The 20,579-nt window shown below is 38.2% G+C and overlaps 1 protein-coding gene across 3 annotated transcripts in view; it reads left to right on the top strand.

Annotated features, from left to right (window-relative positions):
- acacb (acetyl-CoA carboxylase beta) overlaps window positions 1-20,579 on the top strand; it is a 55,681-nt gene that overhangs the window by 2,330 nt on the left and 32,772 nt on the right. For all 3 annotated transcript variants that reach the window (XR_012050747.1, XM_072914346.1, XM_072914345.1), the window contains exons 2-11: window positions 2,557-3,049; window positions 9,661-9,793; window positions 11,811-11,949; window positions 12,030-12,139; window positions 12,246-12,327; window positions 12,392-12,490; window positions 19,499-19,608; window positions 19,686-19,796; window positions 19,916-20,125; window positions 20,216-20,386. Coding sequence is in view for 2 of the 3 variants with exons in the window: in XM_072914346.1 (XP_072770447.1) it covers window positions 2,571-3,049; window positions 9,661-9,793; window positions 11,811-11,949; window positions 12,030-12,139; window positions 12,246-12,327; window positions 12,392-12,490; window positions 19,499-19,608; window positions 19,686-19,796; window positions 19,916-20,125; window positions 20,216-20,386 (1,644 nt within the window). In the remaining variant the exon portion in view is untranslated. The remainder of the gene's footprint in view (window positions 1-2,556; window positions 3,050-9,660; window positions 9,794-11,810; window positions 11,950-12,029; window positions 12,140-12,245; window positions 12,328-12,391; window positions 12,491-19,498; window positions 19,609-19,685; window positions 19,797-19,915; window positions 20,126-20,215; window positions 20,387-20,579) is intronic.

Genomic DNA, 20,579 nt, shown 5'->3' with positions numbered 1-20,579 from the left:
CCTTATAATAATGAAAACTATGTATAACTTTGAACTGAAGTAACCTGTGTCTACTGTTTATTGAACATTTATAAATGCATGAAAGTGCAGTTTTCCATACCTCGTTAGGGAGACCATCACCCATTTCTTTTTCCCATATCTCTTAATAGATAATCAACATCTGGTTTGAATATATTGGATTTGGAGAACTTCATGAAAGGATATACAGTATAGGCCAAAAGTTTGGACACACCTTTTCATTCAATGTGTTTTCTTTATTTTCATGACTATTTACATTGTAGATTGTCACTGAAGGCATCACAACTATGAATGATCACATGTGGAGTTATGTACTTAACAAAAAAAAGGTGAAATAACTGAAAACATGCTTAATATGCTAGTTTCTTCAAAATAGCCACCCTTTGCTCTGATTACTTTTTCTCACACTCTTGGCATTCTCTCGATGAGCTTCAAGAGGTAGTCTGAAATGGTTTTCACTTCACAGGTGTCATAGTTTTGATGCCTTCAGTGACAATCTACAAGGTAAATAGTCATGAAAATAAAGAAAACGCTTCGAATTGAGAAGGTGTGTCCAAACTTTTGGCCTGTACTGGACGTATTCTCCACTTAAATGGTTCTCAAACGTTTTCCACCAAGTGCCACCTCAAAAATACTTGGCTCTCCAAGTACCACCATAATGTCCAACGTTGAAATATTGTAGCCTGATAGGCCTAAGTATTCATTAAAAACAAAGCAGAGGTTTTATTTACCAAGTATATTTAATATTTTTGGCCGCATTGCACACAGTTTGAACAGTAACACTGGCTTGAGTCATGGCATTATAATATCTAATTGACTATTCGGCATACAACTTGTGATACACGTACCACAGTTTGAGAATCACTGTTCCACTTGATATCTACTTGCAGTCATTATAATCTGTTGTGCTGTTTTGCATTCTAGAGTTGAGTCTGATCCAATTAAATTCTAACCCTAATTATCCAGCATGTCCCTTTGCTGAGGGGACAAATAACCTCTGACCACTTCAGAGTAATGTCAAGACATACTAGAATAGTATGTAGCAGTCAGTCCTAATCAGTGCTGTGTATGGTCCTAATAACCCTGCAATGCCACCCAGTGGACAAAGGGGAGTTTTCGTATTTCACTTACTTCAAAAGGCAAGGAAAAACGATAACATTTGTGTACAGTATTACGAGTATGTTTTTGGTACACAATAAGATCCAATACAATAGTTGGTGTTGCATTTGCTCCTTGCAGCAATATAGAACTGATCTGCATCATACAGTGTATGTGTTATTTTCTCTGTTTAGCTAAGTGATGTGACAGGATTAGCAGTAAAGTAAAGGAAAATAGGGCAAGTGAATATAAACGTGTGTACAGTCAGGTCACTAGCCACAACATTAGGTACTCATGCACAATCTAATGAGACTTTATACAAGAGATGCTTGGATATGTTCCTATCCCAGTTCAACCATGACAAGAAAAATAAATAGCAGGACTGTCTTCAAATAAGTCGAAGATCTTTACAATTCGATTTGGTGGAGTCTGGGTCCACTATCTTTGCAGTCAAACCGTCGGATATTAAACCTGGCGTGACTTCACGTAAACAGCTGGGTGTGTTTTGCCCTCACATATCTCTTAAATCTGTTTGTCTACAAGCAAGAACATTTCACCAATAGTGGTGGGGAGATGTTTCTACATGTGGCACGTAGTCGAGGCTCGTCGGGACGAGCTGCTGTTAGACACGGAGTTTGCAAGCCGAAACCCGCCGTCGGCCTTCAGAAAATCGGGCTGGGACGCACCACCTCGCCACGGTGGTTTAGCGCTCCTTTTGCAAAGGTAATGATCTTTCCGCTGATTTACTTCCTCTATTTAGTCAAATTCGATGTCCCCTTGGTGCTGCAGTAGAGCCGAGAACACCATAAACTGTGCTTTACTTTTTTTTTAGGTGTAAAAAGTTGCAAATCAGATCTTTGTTTAGTTCACTTTATTGAAAGACTATATTCCTTTTTATAAATATATTTAATTAACTGGGAATATTCCCGTAAATGTGCTAGAGCACACCCATGTGACGTTACTGAAACTTAGTCAGTATACACTACTCCATCCATCCATTTTCTACCGCTTGTCCCTTTCGGGGTCGCGGTGGGTGCTGGAGCCTATCTCAGCTATCTGTTTATTTCTCTTAAAAAGAACGCCAAAGATTCGACTGATCGTTGACTCTGGGCAAAATAAAAATCCTTAAGGTTGAAGACAACCCTGAAATATAGTGTCATTTAGTACTTCTGTGAGAGTGCCATTTTAAACTGAATTACAATAGCTTTAGGATGGCAGAATATTTGTCACAGCTCTTGTACTGGATCTCATTAGAGCAAGTGTACCTAATGTTGTGTATTTTAATATTTTTTACAATTGGAATATTTTCTTCATTATCTTTTTTATTAGTTTAATTGCAAATAGTTGTAAACATTATATTTTGCTCTCTGAATATTTGCTCACATTTTAGATGGATTTTTTAAAATGTATTTATTCTTTTTTTCCCCCCTTTATTGTCAGGAGGATGTCTGGGAATGCTCACATTAGCAGTTTTAGGATTAATCCTATGGATTTTTTTTCTCCTGCGGAGGATTAATATCAATACAGCATCAATGCCCGAGAAAGGAGAGGAAATGTCATCAGGCAGCGGTCCTCCTGCACTACTGGAGGATGTGCCTGTTGCACACTCCCCTCATCCAGACAAACTGTGTGTGTCAACACACCAGGAGAATAACAATCTCCAGGCTCCCGGTTCATCGTTAGGACCTCATGTGAATGAGCCTATCATCACCCCAAAAACTTCAAGAACCAAAGCGCCAATGCTTAGATCCGGGCCCGAGGCGAGGGAGCGCCTCAAGTTTATTCTGGGAGCATCGGAGGATAATTCTTCAGACGACGAGCCGTTGGTAGCCAAACCACCGAGTGGAGCGTTTCAGCCATCGAACTGCACCGCCAAATCTTCTCGTCATCAGGCATCCTCTGAAGATCCACAGTCCAGTTCCTCAGGCATGAAGTAAGATAGTTTTGTTTAATGTTTTGTATAGTGTGTTGAGTCAAACATGTAAGTGTAAACTTGCACACCTCAGTAGACGTGGGAATCTTTGAGCACCTCACGATTCGTTTACGACTCAGGAGCTAGTATTCGATTAAAAATCGACTATTGATGCATCTTTAATTTATATACAATAATGCAGTTTTACATTTCTTTTCGTTTCACTAAATAAGCGTTTACCACTTGTAACTTTTAAAAACAGTGGTTTTGTAATGAGAAACAATTAAATAATTCACATCACATTTAATAAATTAATGGAATTGTGTGCAAAACTGCAAAATAAGTGCCCTATAATAAAGGAGCTGGTCGGATCTTTCGGTGAGGTGGCTCACTGTAATCAGCCAAAATTTAGAACGGTCTTTACTTTATTTACAATAAATAAATCGATTATCCATTATTGACGTTTACTAATAGATTTTATAATATTATCCTTCATGTCCGAATTGCGAAGCATCGAGAAATTGATTATTTCTTCCACCTCTACATCTCAGTAACAGTTAGTCTTGATTAGTGTGTCCTCATTTTGTGGGATGCCTGCCCTCAGCCAGTGAGTGTTTTTATGGTCCTACTTGCCATGTTTACAGCAAGTGCCCCTTATCACCTGACCGCAACAAACTGACCTGTGCTATTGTCGGCCACTGCACACCCCCTCGCACTATTATTGAAACCAGAGCGTCTTTTAAGTTTGTCCTGTGTCTACAGGTCAAAGCACGGCCAATCACGGGGCAAAGGACACCTACAAATACTCTTTGTAATTAATTTAATGTGGTGCATGATAGTAATGCTACACAAAACATCCAACATATTATGAGCTCAGTTCAGCAAGTAACAAAAGGCTAGTTTTGACTTTGTGCAACACTTCTTGAAAGATAGGAAAATAAGAAAATTATACTTTGAAAGTTAAGTGAAGTAAGCAGATCCACATTGAAATCAGTAAAACTCTAGCATTACTTGTTATTAAGTGGAAGGCTTTATAATTTTGATAGCCAATTTCATGCAATTCAACACACATTACCTTTGCAATACACTTTCATAATTAATATTTATTTGTTTTAATTAGTGCTGTCAAATGATTAATTGTTCTAATTAGATTAATCACAGGGTTGCTGTGGATAGATTTTGGTTAATCACAATTAAATATAATTCATTTAAATCCATATTATTGATTGTGTAATTTTGATTAATCACAATTAAATATAATTCATTTAAATCCATATTATTAATTATGTAATTTTGCATGAACAAATATACTTAAGAAATAAGGTGAATATAAGGGCATCTAATGTGTTTATGGAACATCATGTTCATGGTAACATAAAACCTGTCTGTTTTTCTAAGCAAAAGTATCAACAATAATGTTGACCTGTTACTACTTCTTTTCACGAATTATTGTGCTATTTTAAAGGGGACCTATTATGCAAAACCAATTTTTCTCAGCTATTGGTACCTGTTTTTGTGTATATGGGTTTTGCATAAGTCCCAAAAATTTGAAATCAAACCACAGAGGCATAGCGGAAATATTGAACAGTTTAACAGTCTTGCCTTTATTTCATACATCCTCTAAACCAGGGGTGTCAACGTACGGCCGGCGGGCTGTATCAGGCCCGCGAACAGGTTTAATCCGGCCCGTGGCCCGCAAGAACAGTTTGCTAAATATAAAAATTAGCTGCATTTTTTTTAATGAAAGAAACTGCTGTTCTAAATGTGTCCACTGGATGTCACAATAGCAATTCAAGTGTATCCTACGTCACACATGACACTGTTTAAAGATGACGTGTCAGCTGACTTTAAGCTTCCTCTGAATAGGCTGCCGCTACTCCAATGAGCGCAGGTGCAAGCAATCAGCTGCTCCTTTTGAGGTTGGAAGCAGACTAATGCAGTCTCGACGCAAAATACCTTCTTTCATTGTAAATTATCCACTCAATGGATGAAATAACAAAACTGTAAGATGCAAAGACTTTAGTCAAATTGACCATCATCTTTGTAGTTAGAGTTCCATGCAGCACTTGCTGAACTCCATTGTAAAAAATTGTTTTTCTATATTTGTTGTGTTTGTTCTATTTTATTTCGTACTTAAATCTACTATGTTCACATTGTTAAAGTTTGTAGTTATGTTACCTTGATTTTGACTATGGTGTCATTATGATAACTGTTTTGTTTATATTATAAGTGTAATATTTGAATGATGATAAATTAATGTGTTGTGGCAGTTGCGGATTTCACTATTTCAGCAGTTTTAGGAAACACTCAATTGCTTTTCCAAACGTTTATAATGAACAGGAAGTGCTTAAAGTTGAATGACTTGAACAAAAAAAAACCACTGAGACAAAGTCGAAATTCATTGTGTTCTTCATGGTTGTTTTGAAACTGCACCAATTTTTTTCCTCAGAATTTTTAACTAGCTTGAAGTGTTTTGCTAAGAGGATTATTTGTAATATGTACATTTTCAGAATATGCTTGTTCTATTTTTGATGAAGTAAGACAAACAAAAAAATCTGAAGTTGTCTTCATTTAAAAGTTTTAATGCCATGATTTTACCAGTCTGGCCCGCGTGGGAATAGATTTTCCTCCATGCGGCCCCAGAGCTAAAATGAGTTTTGACACCCTTGCTCTAAATGAAATAATTTGGAGTTTGCCCCATAAGTGCCTTTTTTCCATTAGTGACGTCAGGGAATATCTCCATATATGGTCAAAATGTACCTGAAGTGCTTTGCGTAAGTCTGCCATTGTAGCCTGACGCTGTAGTCAACAAGTTCCTTTTTTTTTCCTTCTATCCTCTTATTGGGCATCCTCCGCTATTGCCATTTCTAATACAAAGTAGTGTACAGTTCGAACTTCGATCTGTCAGGAGACTCCATATGGAAGGGCTAAAAACTACAAAATGGATGACGGGGAGAAGACGCAGTGGAACTAGAAGAATGTAAATAAGTCCGCCCACAAAACGGCGCATTCTGTACAGATTGTCAGAAAGCAGCTTTAAGACGGTCTGTAAAACATGATCTATGCAAAATGTTGACCAAAAAACCACCATTACATGTTATGTAGACCAGTGGTCCCCAACCACCGGACCGTGGCCCGGTACCGGTCCGTGGATCGATTGGCACAAGAAATTAAAAATAAAAAAAATTGTTTTTTTGTTTTTTTATTAAATCAACATAAAAAACACAAGATGCACTTACAATTAGTGCACCAACCCTAAAAACCTCCCACACCCATTTATACTCATTCACACTCATTCGCACAAAAAGGTTGTTTCTTTCTGTTATTAATATTTCTGGTTCCTATATTATATATCAATATAGATCAATGCAGTCTGCAGGGATACAGTCCGTAAGCACACATGATTGTATTTTTTTATGACAAAACCCCCCGCCCCGGTCCGTGGGACAAATTTTCAAGCATTAACCGGTCCGCAGGTACAAAAAGGTTATTTTTTTATGACAAAAAAAAAACACAAAAAAAAATACCATCCCACCACCACCTTTTTCCCTTAAAGATGATGATTCTAATATACATTTAAACCACTTCCTTGTGGTCTAGGTCAGTGGTCCCCAACCTTTTTGTAACTGCGGACCGGTCAACGTTTGAAAATTTGTCCCACGTACCGGGGGGGTATGGTATTTATTTTTTTGTCACAAAAAAATACAATCATGTGTGCTTACGGACTGTATCCCTGCAGACTGTATTGATCTATATTGATATATAATGTAGGAACCAGAAATATTAATAACAGAAAGAAACAACCCTTTTGTGCGAATGAGTGTGAATGAGTGTAAATGGGGGAGGGAGGTTTTTTGGGTTGATGCACTAATTGTAATCTTGTGTTTTTTATGTTGATTTAATACCAAAAAAAAAAAAAAAGTTATTTATTTTTTTTGTTTTTGTTTTAATTTCTTGTGCGGACCGGTACCAATCGATCCACGGCCCGGTGGTTGGGGACCACTGGTCTAGGTAGTATGTATTGGCTATGCATTGTGTAAATTCTTCGTACGTTTTTTGCTCAACAGTCCCTTTATATCCTGTTTTTTGAGTTTGTCTGCAAGATCTTCGTTTCTGGAGGTGTTCCTTTATATCCTGTTTTTTGAGTTTGTCTGCAAGATCTTCGTTTCTGGAGGTCCTTTATATCCTGTTTTTTGAGTTTGTCTGCAAGATCTTCGTTTCTGGAGGTGTTCCCAGATTGCAAATGAAACCACGCCCCATCCTCCCTAAAAGTACCAATTTATCTTTAAAAAATGTCCACTATTTAGATATAAAGTATATCCAGAAGTCGTCGCCACTGTCTTTTTTCCAGACACCATGGAAAAGAAACTTAAACGTTGTATTCTCTCGGTCATGACTCAGAACATTAGGTACACTGCCTGAAATGCATTGCCAGACACATTTCAGGGATTTAGACTCATTCTGTGCTGAATATTGGTTAAATGTGTTAAACTTTTAATCTGATTTATAACGATATTGGAATTAGACAAATTCATGCATTCAATTGGATAGATCTAGTTTTAATATTAGCAGTGGTTATCTTATTTTACTAGGACTGTCAAATTTTAACGTGTTAACGCATGTGATTAATACCAAAAAAATATTGCATTATTCATGAATAAATCACACAATTTATTAACTTAACCGCAGATGTTTTTCTGTAAGGTGGCGTAGGATGCTATATGCAACGGAGGTTGCACATTTTACTTCCAAATACACACCTGACGATAAAACCAAGGTAGTTTGCATTTGTTATTGCACCACAACAAGTTTAAGATAGCATATTATAAACAAAACACGTTTTCAGGCAGCCGCTAGCAAGAATGCTACAGCACATTGGCAACAAGCAGTGTTGTCAACAAAAGTGCCACAAATAAGTGAAACACTTTTGTAGCAACTGTGATTGATGGTCCATCCATCCATTTTGTACCACTTGTCCCTTTCGGGGTCGCGAGGGGTGCTGGAGCCTATATTATGATTAGTCCAAATTCAAAAGTGTGCTTAACTTCATTAAAAAAATAATAATGATTTGATAGCACTACATTTTACACTTGAATGACATGCTCATAACTTCAGACCACACAGGAACAGATGATGTCTATGTGGAGGAAAATGGTTTTGAAATCTAAACAAAATGTTTCACTAGCTTTGTGGAATGGTTTCTGTTTACTTTAGTGGTTCCTTTTGAATATTCAAATAAGACCAAAACTTGGCCAGTCTTACAAAAACTCAAGCCGTCCTATGTCCAAGAGCAAATATTTTCCATGTGCTTAAAGTAGTTCCCTTCTTCAAATGAACAAACGCTTTGTTCTCTCCCACTGTTGGCCCTGCTCTGTCTCAACTCGTAATGAGCGGCTTGTGATCGGTCCTATCTTTACTTGTGGGAGGGCGGAGAAGCAAAAGGCACAGCTTGACAGGAAGTGTAACTAATCTTACCGTTAGAACACACAAGGTTACAAAGGGTTGCTACAATATGGAGGGAGATATTTGTCAAAGTGCCACCTGGTTCCCGTATCTCCAAAGGTCAGTCCATTTTGAGTGTGTCATTTGACACCGTATATGGGTGTTTTGTGTTAAGTTTCAACATTTTATACATGTCTGCAATCTAAACATCTGCAGGCTTGTTTCAACAAATATTGCTCATGCTAGCTGTACTGTAGTTGGAGCTTATATTGGTATTTGTTTAGTTATAGCAACAAGCTCCGTAAGAGGAAAGTGTACAGTACAACAGTTGTTAACTGCTGTGTGGCGTCGCCGCTTCTGTTATGTTGCTTTTATCAGTAAACACTGTAAAGAAAAACATCAGAGAATTGATATTAACATTGTTTGACTACTAAAAAGGGAGCAACAAGTACAGTCACTCGCAGTTTAGGGAAGTGTACATGCAGATTCTACGTTTGCATGCACTTCAACGCAAAACTGCGTGCCAATTTCATTGATGGTATCCTAAGCATTTCAACAACAGTTCCAGTCACTAATGGTCCAACTGCTGTGATCCGTTGGAATTGACGGTGCTTAAATGCCTTTTCCTCAGAGGTGTGTCATATATTTATCCCTTCAGATTTAGATTTAATCTATGTACAAAGGCCCAATACTTCAGAGACTTCAAAGACTTCAGGGATTGTCAACTCCATACGCATAAAAGAGAATCAAGACCATTTTTCTCTCACCCTAGATTTCTAAGCTTCCAAGTGTTTTCTGAGAAACACTTCATTCTTTTTTTACTACTCACTACCATAATGTAAGTATAGAGGAGTCTCAATGCACTTTTAGAACATTCCTATACTGTGACAATTTAGTGGTGTAAATCTCAACAGTATCACTCCCATATTACTGTTAAGAATACTTCTACTTCTAGCATGTTATGGCTAAAGTTGCACTTGACAACAGCAGATAGCAAGATAAGGCCCAAGATTGGCTGGTTCAGACACAAACTGTACTTTGACTTTTGATTTTCATAGCCTGTTTTCTTCTCTTGACTGGTACCGCTTCTCAGCTGTTTACCTGTGTGGCTTTATTTGGGGAACTTCATCTACCTGGCTTATGTAGGGAACATAGGGCAAGACAATTCATTCTAAGGTTTTCCTCCCCAGGCCCAGCATGTCTGGTCTACACTTGGTGAAAAAGGGACGTGAACACAGAAAGATGGATCTACAGCGGGACTTTACTGTCGCCTCGCCTGCTGAGTTTGTCACTCGCTTTGGTGGCAACCGTGTCATTGAAAAAGTAAGATAAAGAGAAAACTGTTGTTTAACGTTATTAACATGGGTTGGTCTGTGTGTTTGTCTTTTGATGAATCACTCTGTATTTTTTATAATTGTGTATATAAATATATATATAAATATATATATATATATATATATATATATATATATATATATATATATATATATATATATATATATATATATATATATATATATATATATATATATATAATTGATCTCAACGGGATTTTACCTGGTTAAATAAAGGCTAAATAAAAAAAAAAAATTTATATATATATATACATATGTATAAATATATATATATATATATATATATATATATATATATATATATATATATATATATATATATATATATATATATATATATATATATATAAGTTTATATATATATATATATATACATTTATGTATATTTGTGTACATTTTTATATATATATATACACATTTATGTATATTTATATACATTTATATATATATATATATATATATGTATGTATGTATGTGTGTGTAGGGTGTAAGGGTGTAACAAATACATGTATTTGTATCTCAAATCGGTTCGCATTTGTATTGAAAAGAACGCAACGCACTGATTTCCCACTAGGTACAAATTATAAGTACAGTAGTGTTAAGAAGTGTACCTTCAGCAGAATCCTATATTGGACTATATTTTTATTTTTTATTGGAGAATTACCAACCAGCAGATGGCAATTGCATTTTCATGCTTCATTTTAAAAATTCTTGAACACAAAAGCTAAGAAGTCTGTTTTGCATTTTTTCTCTCTCACTGTATCGAAAATGAAGGGAACCTTGAGGATGCCGTACAGTTACACCCCTGATATAAATGTATTCAAATTAAAATCATATACATGTATCTTTTGGCGGCCAAAAATTCAACAATGACGTCAAAGTAAGCTTTTGGCTACAGTTTGGCCTTGGCATAGGTCTGCAAAGTACTGATTGTCCTTGTAGTTATAAGGGCTGAGTTGTTTGCCCAGTAATGTGTCAGTAAATTGTGTTTTACTCATATTTGGGTATCTAACAATATGAAAATGTCATATCACTGTTGTGACCAAAATGATCACAGTTATCATTATTATCACTGTATTGTTGAATGCTCAAAATAGGTAAATGGACTTGTATAGCGCTTTTCTACCTTCAAGCCTTCAAGTTACTCAAAGCGCTTTGACACTATTTCCACATTTGCCTATTCATACACACATTCGCACACTGATGGCGGGAGCTGCCATGCAAGGTGCTAACCATGACCCATCAGGAGCAAGGGTGAAGTGTCTTGCCCAAGGACACAACGGCCATCACTAGGATGGCGGAAGCTGGGCTCAAACCTGGAACCCTTAAGTTGCTGGCATGGCCGTTGTATCACCCGAGCCACGCCGTACATGTACACACACTGAAATCTTTTGATTTTTTTTTTTTAATAGACCCATTGTAAGAAAGCTGTTTTGTGTTTCTTATGCTTATGCTTCACTTCATGCTGTTTTGTTCAGCGATCCTTGAAGGCACTGTAAAAACACTTCCATGTCATAGTCCTCCGAGTATATATTGATCACTCTGTACTTAGAGGCCACAGTTTGTAAGTTCAATGTACACAATTGAATATCTGAGTTCCTCACACATTAATGTGTTTATACAAGTTTAGATTAGAGTATGGCGTTTCTTAATAGAGAATGACGTTAATGTGTCTTGTATTAATTTTAGCATTTAGTCTCGTCACCTATCACCTGTGAGTTTATCAAAGTGCGGCTATCAAGCACGGTTTTTCAATAATTTTTACTAAAAATGGTAATACTAACCGTCAAAAGTTTTACCGCAGTTACGATTAATACCGTTTATCGTTACATCCCTATATATAATACATTGATAAGTGACCTGATGCAATTAACTCTTCTTAGCTTTATTGTTGCCATTCTCTTATTGTTCTAACTAGTGTCATGTTTTTTTTGCTGTGTGAGTCACTCAATGTTCTGCTAGCCAATCGAGTGTTTCTGCAACAGGTGTTGATCGCCAACAATGGCATTGCTGCAGTCAAATGCATGCGCTCAATTCGTCGTTGGTCCTACGAGATGTTTCGCAATGAGCGGACAATTCGCTTTGTGGTCATGGTCACCCCTGAAGACTTGAAAGCTAATGCAGGTGTAACTTGACCCTCACATTTGAACATTTCATCAACATGCTGCAAAAATGAATCATTATCTCACTGTTTTTGTTTTCAGAATACATCAAAATGGCAGACCATTATGTTCCTGTTCCTGGTGGGGCAAACAATAACAATTACGCAAACGTTGAGTTGATAGTGGACATCGCAAAAAGAATCCCTGTGCAGGTAAAATTGTCTATGTAATTTTTTTGGCTGGTTTTCTCTTTTGCCTGTTTGACTTGCTGATAAAAAGTGCAATAAAATACTATTGTCTATGTGTCATGATTAACAGGCAGTGTGGGCGGGCTGGGGTCACGCCTCAGAAAATCCCAAACTGCCCGAGTTGCTGAGTAAAGCAGGCATTTCATTCTTAGGTACAACATATTTTTTGCATTTGTATGTGCTTGTGCTTTTATTTTAATGAAGTGTTTATTCTAGGGCCATCCAGCAAAGCTATGTGGGCTCTTGGCGATAAGGTGGCTTCTTCCATTGTGGCCCAGAGTGCAGACATTCCCACACTACCATGGAGCGGATCAGGTGATGTTTTCACCTGTTCTCCTTGTCTCATTTTACACAATGTAAGCAAATGCTCCTGACCCCTAGACTGATATTGTTTGGTAAATTTGGAAATATAGCAGAACCTCTTCAAAGGTCAAATGCAATCTGTGATAATTATGATCGAATTATGCTTAGTTTGAATGTTATTTAAGTTATTAATGTTGAGTAGTATTTCAACTTACGAGCTAAATTGGTTCTGTGATGGCGTTCTTAACTCAAAACATTAGTATTTCAAATCAACGTCCCTCATAAAGAATAATTGAAATCTCTTTTTTGGTGATTGACCCTCCAAAAACAGCACTATTTATATGTAACATGCCTTTTAAAAAGAAATACAAACTTTTGGAAATAGTGTATACAATAATACAATATAATGTACGACTGACAACCACAAACCCTGTTTCCATATGAGTTGGGAAATTGTGTTAGATGTAAATATAAACGGAATACAATGATTTGCAAATCATTTTCAACCCATATTCAGTTGAATATGCTACAAAGACAACAAATTTGATGTTCAAACTGATAAACATTTTTTTTTTTTGCAAATAATCATTAACTTTAGAATTTGATGCCAGCAACACGTGACAAAGAAGTTGGGAAAGGTGGCAATAAATACTGATAAAGTTGAAGAATGCTCATCAAACACTTATTTGGAACATCCCACAGGTGTGCAGGCTATTTGGGAACAGGTGGGTGCCTTGATTAGGTATAAAAACAGCTTCCCAAAAAATGCTCAGTCTTTCACAAGAAAGGATGGGGCGAGATACACCCCTTTGTCCACAACTGCATGAGCAAATAGTCAAACAGTTTAAGAACAACGTTTCTCAAAGTGCAATTGCAAGAAATTTAGGGATTTCAACATCTACGGTCCATAATATCATCAAAAGGTTCAGGGAATCTGGAGAAATCACTCCACGTAAGCGGCATGGCCGGAAACCAACATTGAATGACCGTGACCTTCGATCCCTCAGACGGCACTGTATCAAAAACCGACATCAATCTCTAAAGGATATCACCACATGGGCTCAGGAACACTTCAGAAAACCACTGTCACTAAATACATTTCGTCGCTACATCTATGCAAAGCGAAAGCCATTTATCAACAACATCCAGAAACGCCGCCGGCTACTCTGGGCCCGAGATCATCTAAGATGGACTCATGCAAAGTGGAAAAGTGTTCTGTGGTCTGACGAGTCCACATTTCAAATTGTTTTTGAAAATATTCGACATCGTGTCATCCGGACCAAAGGGGAAGCGAACCATCCAGACTGTTATTGTTATGTTGAAAAGCCAGCATCTGTGATGGTATGGGGGTGCATTAGTGCCCAAGGCATGGGTAACTTACACATCTGTGAAGGTACCATTAATGCTGAAAGGTACATACAGGTTTTGGAACAACATATGCTGCCATCTAAGCGCCGTCTTTTTCATGGGCGCCCCTGCTTATTTCAGCAAGACAATGCCAAGCCACATTCAGCACGTGTTACAACAGCGTGGCTTCGTAAAAAAAGAGTGCTGGTACTTTCCTGGTCCGCCTGCAGTCCAGACCTGTCTCCCATCGAAAATGTGTGGCGCATTATGAAGCGTAAAATACGACAGTGGAGACCCCGGACTGTTGAACAACTGAAGCTTTACATAAAACAAGAATGGGAAAGAATTCCACTTTCAAAGCTTCAACAATTAGTTTCCTCAGTTCCCAATCGTTTGAGTGTTGTTAAAAGAAAAGGTGATGTAAAACAGTGATGAACATGCCCTTTCCCAACTACTTTGGCACGTGTTGCAGCCATGAAATTCTAAGTTAATTATTATTTGCAAAAAAAAAATAAAGTTTATGAGTTTGAACATCAAATATCTTGTCTTTGTAGTGCATTCAATTGAATATGGGTTGAAAAGGATTTGCAAATCATTGTATTCCGTTTATATTTACATCTAACACAATTTCCCAACTCATATGGAAACGGGGTTTGTATATCATCCACTTCTTTTTGTCAGCACAGTCTCTCACATTCACTAACTTCCTTCCCGTGCTTGGAAAAACAAAGTTATGTCGATTTCTAACTGTAAGCTAATGCTAGCGTGTTAGACCAGATGTTTTGGTCGGATCTCACTGGGTTCACTGTGACATTTGCTACGCCAACTAATGGAGGGGATGCTCGTTACTCAAATTTTTGCTTGCAACTTAAAGGGGACGTATCATGATTTCTTTCTACATCTAAAACATTTTCTTGTGGTCAAAATACATTTCCATAGTTTTACAGACCATCTTCAAGCCGCTTTCTGACCGTTAGTTAGTTTCAGTTTATTTCAAACATGCATACAATACAATTACAAAGTACTGCATCACTTATTTCCAGTTGTTTCATTACTGCACGTCCGAAGAAGAGTAGGAAGAAGCAGAGCTTATATAATTCTACCCCTTTTCATATCATAGCAGTTTTATCTCATTTATTTGTTGTCTGTTTGTAACAGAACAGTGCATAAATAAATGAGTAAATACATTATTTTACAATAAGTAAGTAAATAAATATTAAATACATGAATATGAAACATATACACAATAATTAAAGTGCTCAAAAATAAATATTTAAGCAATTTATGGTTCACAGCGTGAATGAGATTTTTTTTTTAAGGTTCAAGATGTTTATTATAATTAATCTTCTTTGTACTTTGAGACACTCATAGTTTGAACAGTTTCTTAAACTGAATCATATTTGTGCTTTGTTTGATTTCCTTGCGTAATTAATTCCATAATTTAATTACACATATTGTACTGATATGCTAAAGGTCTTAAGTGTTGTACATGCATACACATGTTTTAAATTAGATTTTCCTCTAAGTTTATTTTTGTCCTCTTTTGTTGAGAAGAATTGTTTTACATTCTTGGGTAGCAAGTTACAGTTTGCTTTGTACATCATTTTAACTGTTTGCAAATGCACCAAGTCATTGAATTTCAATATTTTTAATTCAATTAATAAAGGGTTTGTATGTTCTCTATATCCAACATTATGTATTATTCTAATTGATCTTTTTGTAACACTGTTAGTGAATGAAGTGCACATTTGTAGTTGTTTCCCCATGTGTCTACACAATAACTCAGATATGGTAACACTAGCGAGCAGTAGAGAATATGGAGGGATTTTTGGTCCAGAAGATATTTAGCTTTATTCTATTCTATTCTATTTATTAGGGACGGCGTGGCGCAGTGGAAGAATGGCCGTGCGCGACCCGAGGGTCCCTGGTTCAATCCCCACCTAGTACCAACCTCGTCATGTCCGTTGTGTCCTGAGCAAGACACTTCACCCTTGCTCCTGATGGGTGCTGGTTAGCGCCTTGCATGGCAGCTCCCTCCATCAGTGTGTGAATGTGTGTGTGAATGGGTAAATGTGGAAGTAGTGTCAAAGCGCTTTGAGTACCTTGAAGGTAGAAAAGCGCTATACAAGTACAACCCATATTCATTATTGATGTGTTTCTTGCTACTTTATGTTGTATATTTTTTACATGAGATTTCCAGTTCATTTTATTATCTATTATTACACCCAAATATGTGTTTTCCTTTACCCTTTCAATATTTACTCCATCTATTTCAAGTTTTTCATCACATACACCGCTACTCCTCAGTTCTTGTTGGTTCTGTTGATATAATTTAGTTCATATTCTTCCGATCAAAATCCGCTCCTTTTTTAGTGCCCAGATGGCTGATATCTTGTTGTCTGGCCATAAGCTGTTGTCTCATTGCTGCCTTCTCCTCCCTGAAGTTCTCCAAATCAATGTTATCGGTGTCCTTTTTCATGTTCTCCACAACATTGCTGTTGTCCCAATGGGTGTTGTCTTGCTGCTTTGGTGTCCAACTCTTGGCGCGATGTTGCATTCTCCTCTTTCAGCTTCTCCATCTCCTGTCTTAATGCTGTGTTGTCTTCACTGAGAATCTTCATTTCTCTGAACTTTCTCATTTCTATCATATCCTCACAATATTCTTTTCTTTGTCTGACAATCAGTTCTTGGAGATTTTCGACATCTTTGTATACACCATTGATGTAGTGGATTGAATTACATTTATATAGCGCTTTTCTCTAGTGACTCAAAGCGCTTTACATAGTGAAACCCATTATCTGAGTGACATTAAAACAAGTGTGGGTGGCACTGGGAGCAGGTGGGTAAAGTATCTTGCCCAAGGACACAATGGCAGTGGAAGCGGGGATCGAACCTGGAACCCTCAAGTTGCTGGCACGGCCGCCCTATCAACCGAGCCACACCTTGTAGATTTCCGACATCCTTTTGTACACTCTTGATAACCTGTTCATGGAGATTGTCACCTTGTACCTCATTGACATTGTTTTGTAGAGTTCCTATTAACACTTTTAAGTCCGGTTTCAATGCTGTATTGCTTTGTTGAGTTTGTCTTATCGGGCTCATGGTTGCTTTTCAGCGAAGTGAAGCCGTTGGTGTTGTTAGCCTCTGCGGAAAGTGGCGCAACTAATGTGTTTTTTCATGTACCGTGCACCAACCAGAGCAGTGTCAGCCTTTCTTGTATATAATTTGTGTGGTCAGCAAGGCTTAAAATACACTATTTGGCCACCCATCCAAATGATCAGAATCAAGTGTCATAATCACTTGGCCCGGCCACAGGTGTATAAAATCAAGCACTTAGGCATGGAGACTGTTTCTACAAACATTTGTGAAAGAATGGGCCGCTCTCAGGAGCTCAGTGATTTCCAGCGTGGAAATGTCATAGGATGCCACCTGTGCAACAAATCCAGTCGTGAAGTTTCCTTGCTCCTAAATATTCCAAAGTCAACTGTCGGCCTTATTATAAGAAAATGGAAGTTTGGGAACAACAGCAACTCAGCCACGAAGTGGTAGGCCACGTAAACTGACAGAGGGGTCAGCGGATGCTGAAGCGTATAGTGCAAAGAGGTCGCCGACTTTCTGCACAGTCAGTTGCTACAGAGGTCCAAACTTCATGTGACCTTCCAATTAGCCCACGTACAGTACGCAGAGAGCTTCATGGAATGGGTTTCCATGGCCGAGCAGCGGCATCTAAGCCATACATCACCAAGTCCAATGCAAAGCATCGGATATAGTGGTGTAAAGCACGTCGCCACTGGACTTTAGAGCAGTGGAGACGCGTTCTCTGGAGTGATGAATCACGGTTTTCCATCTGGGTTTGGAGGTTGCCAGAAGAACAGTACATTTCGGACTGCATTGTGCCGAGTGTGAAATTTGGTGGAGGAGGAATTATGGTGTGGGGTTGTTTTTCAGGAGTTTGGCTTGGCCCCTTAGTTCCAGTGAAATGAACTTTGAATGCTCCAGCATACCAAAACACTTTGGACAATTCCATGCTCCCAACCTTGTGGGAACAGTTTGGAGCGGGCCCCTTCCTCTTTCATCATGACTGTGCACCAGTGCACAAAGCAAGGTCCATAAAGACATGGATGACAGAGTCTGGTGTGGATGCTTATGACTGGCCTGACCTGACCTGAACCCGATAGAACACATTTGGAATGAATTAGAATGGAGATTGATAGCTAGGCCTTCTCGACCAACATCAGTGTGTGACCTCACCAATGCACTTTTGGAAGAATGGTCGAAAATTCCTATAAACACACTCCGCAACCTTGTGGACAACCTTCCCAGAAGAGTTGAAGCTGTAATAGCTGCGAAATGTGGACCGACAGCATATTGAACCCTATGGGTTAGGAATGGGATGGCACTTCAAGTTCATATGTGAGTCAAGGCAAGTGGCTAAACACTTTTAGCAATATAGTGTATGTAATATGATATAAAATATGTATATAATATATCTCTTCAGGATGTGCCATTTTGTGGTTAGTCTTAACTGCATCAAGGGTTGGAATTGGGAGTTAAATCACCAAAATAATTCCCAGGTGTGGCCATAGCTAATGCTCACTGCTCTCCTCACCCCCCAGGGGGTTAGGGTGATGGGTCAAATGCAGACATAGTATGTGTGTGACAAAAAAAAAAGAAAGAGAAAGGTTTACGTGCTTCTACTTCGACTGCGTCTTCTCCCCGTCAGCCATGTTGTAGTTTTAAGTGTTTTCATATCGAGTCTACTGACAGATATGTTAGAACTATACGCTACTATTTATCAGAAATGGCCACAGCACAGGATTTTAGCATGCATGTACATGTATATGTACATGTATGATGAGCCTGTCTGTCCCACAACAAAAGGATATGAAAAAGAAGGAACTTAGTGACTTGAACTTCGGACTACAATGGTGTACTTGTCAAAGCTCTTCGGGTAAACCTCTACCATGTATGCAGAAATCCACTGACGTCACATCTTGTTCAACGTCACAAGTCAGGGCAAATCTAAAACGGCTTGTTTGGAACAAGACAAAATTGCCTCCATGATTTGAATTCACATTTTCGTTTCTTATGGGTATGCTCAATCCACAGAAACAAGTGCCAACCGCCAAGAAACAATCAGCCAAAGTATTTTGAAATACTCCGAGGTTGGCATAATCTTAAATTGAGGTATCCCTGTAATTTATTCTCAGTTGAAAGATTTGCCATCTTAAAAGATTAATTAACTTTCCAGGAAAATTGTTTAGACAATCATTATATTACTTACAGTGTATATTCTTACCATTCTGCCCTTTATTTTCAAAAAGGTTGGTCCTTCTTTTATAGTGATTCATCAAAATGCAAAAAAAAGCAGAACATCCTCTCATGCGAAGGACTTGTAAAGTGCAGTGAAAAGTAATGTCATCCATTTTTTTTTCTGTATTTCAAAGTCCATTCTTACCCACAATTATTTTTGGAAGTACAACCTCTGGGGTGTTCGATTTTCAAAGTTCCATTCTATTATTCTGCAGCCACAGCTTAGATACACGTGCAGAATATCTTTGAAGTGGTGTAGGACTGCACTAAGCAGATTTTTAGACAGCTTTTGTTTTGGATATCTGCTGTTTATACACTGAGAAAATGTGTAACTATACTCTGCCTGTTCTTGTACTTCAGGTTTAAGAGTAGACTGGGCAGAGGATGACCAAATACCTGGCAACATAATCAGTGTTCCTCAAGAAGTCTACAGACAAGGCTGTGTTCTTGACATAGACAAGGGTTTGGCGGTAAGCCTTTTGAACAAGGTTTTCTACCGTTGTACCAAATAACTCAGGTAATTGCATCTTTCGGTCTTTTTTTCCAGGGAGCAAATGAAATTGGTTATCCAGTTGTCATTAAGGCCTCAGAGGGTGGAGGGGGAAAAGGTATCAGGAAAGTAGAATGTGCTGATGACTTTCCAAGCTCCTTTCGGCAGGTTTGTGATTTCTTCACTTATGTCCATTCTGTGTAGTCCATCTCCACTTACGCAGTCAAGGGGACTCCTCTAAAACATTTTGCAGTCTGTTTTATGACAAACATATACGTTTGGCGCAGGTTCAGACAGAAGTACCCGGCTCGCCTATTTTCATCATGCAGCTGGCCCAGCATGCAAGGCACCTTGAGGTTCAGATACTGGCTGATGAATATGGGAACGCCATCTCTCTGTTTGGCAGAGATTGCTCCATCCAAAGGAGGCACCAGAAGATCATAGAGGAAGCTCCTGCAACCATAGCTGCACTATCGACATTTGAGCAGATGGAGCAGGTCAGTTACTTAATGTATATTTTCGCTCCAACTAATATTATCACCTGCTTGATTTGAGAGATGGCATCTTATTTCTTTCCCCCGACACAGTATGCCGTAAGACTAGCAAAGATGGTGGGCTATGTCAGTGCTGGGACTGTGGAATATCTTTTCTCCGAGGATGGAAGCTTCCATTTTTTGGAGCTGAACCCTCGTCTGCAGGTGGAACACCCTTGTACAGAAATGATCGGAGATGTAAACCTTCCAGCTGCCCAGCTTCAGGTAAAACTCACCCCGCTGGCCGAAGAAAAACAGATGAAACACACTAAAGGGGAACTTCGATTTACCTTGAAGAGGGTTCATAAATAGAAATGTATGTATATTGAAGAACATTTTACCATAAGACACAACATTAATAATGGGTTCCGGCCTCGACAAAGTCCATTTGTTAGTAAAAGTTTGTACATTTTGAACA

The sequence above is a fragment of the Nerophis lumbriciformis genome, linkage group LG12 (genome assembly GCF_033978685.3).
Source record: "Nerophis lumbriciformis linkage group LG12, RoL_Nlum_v2.1, whole genome shotgun sequence".
Classification (NCBI taxonomy): domain Eukaryota; kingdom Metazoa; phylum Chordata; class Actinopteri; order Syngnathiformes; family Syngnathidae; genus Nerophis; species Nerophis lumbriciformis.
Note: the sequence above shows the minus strand (reverse complement) of the source record. Positions and strands in the feature narration are given on the sequence as shown.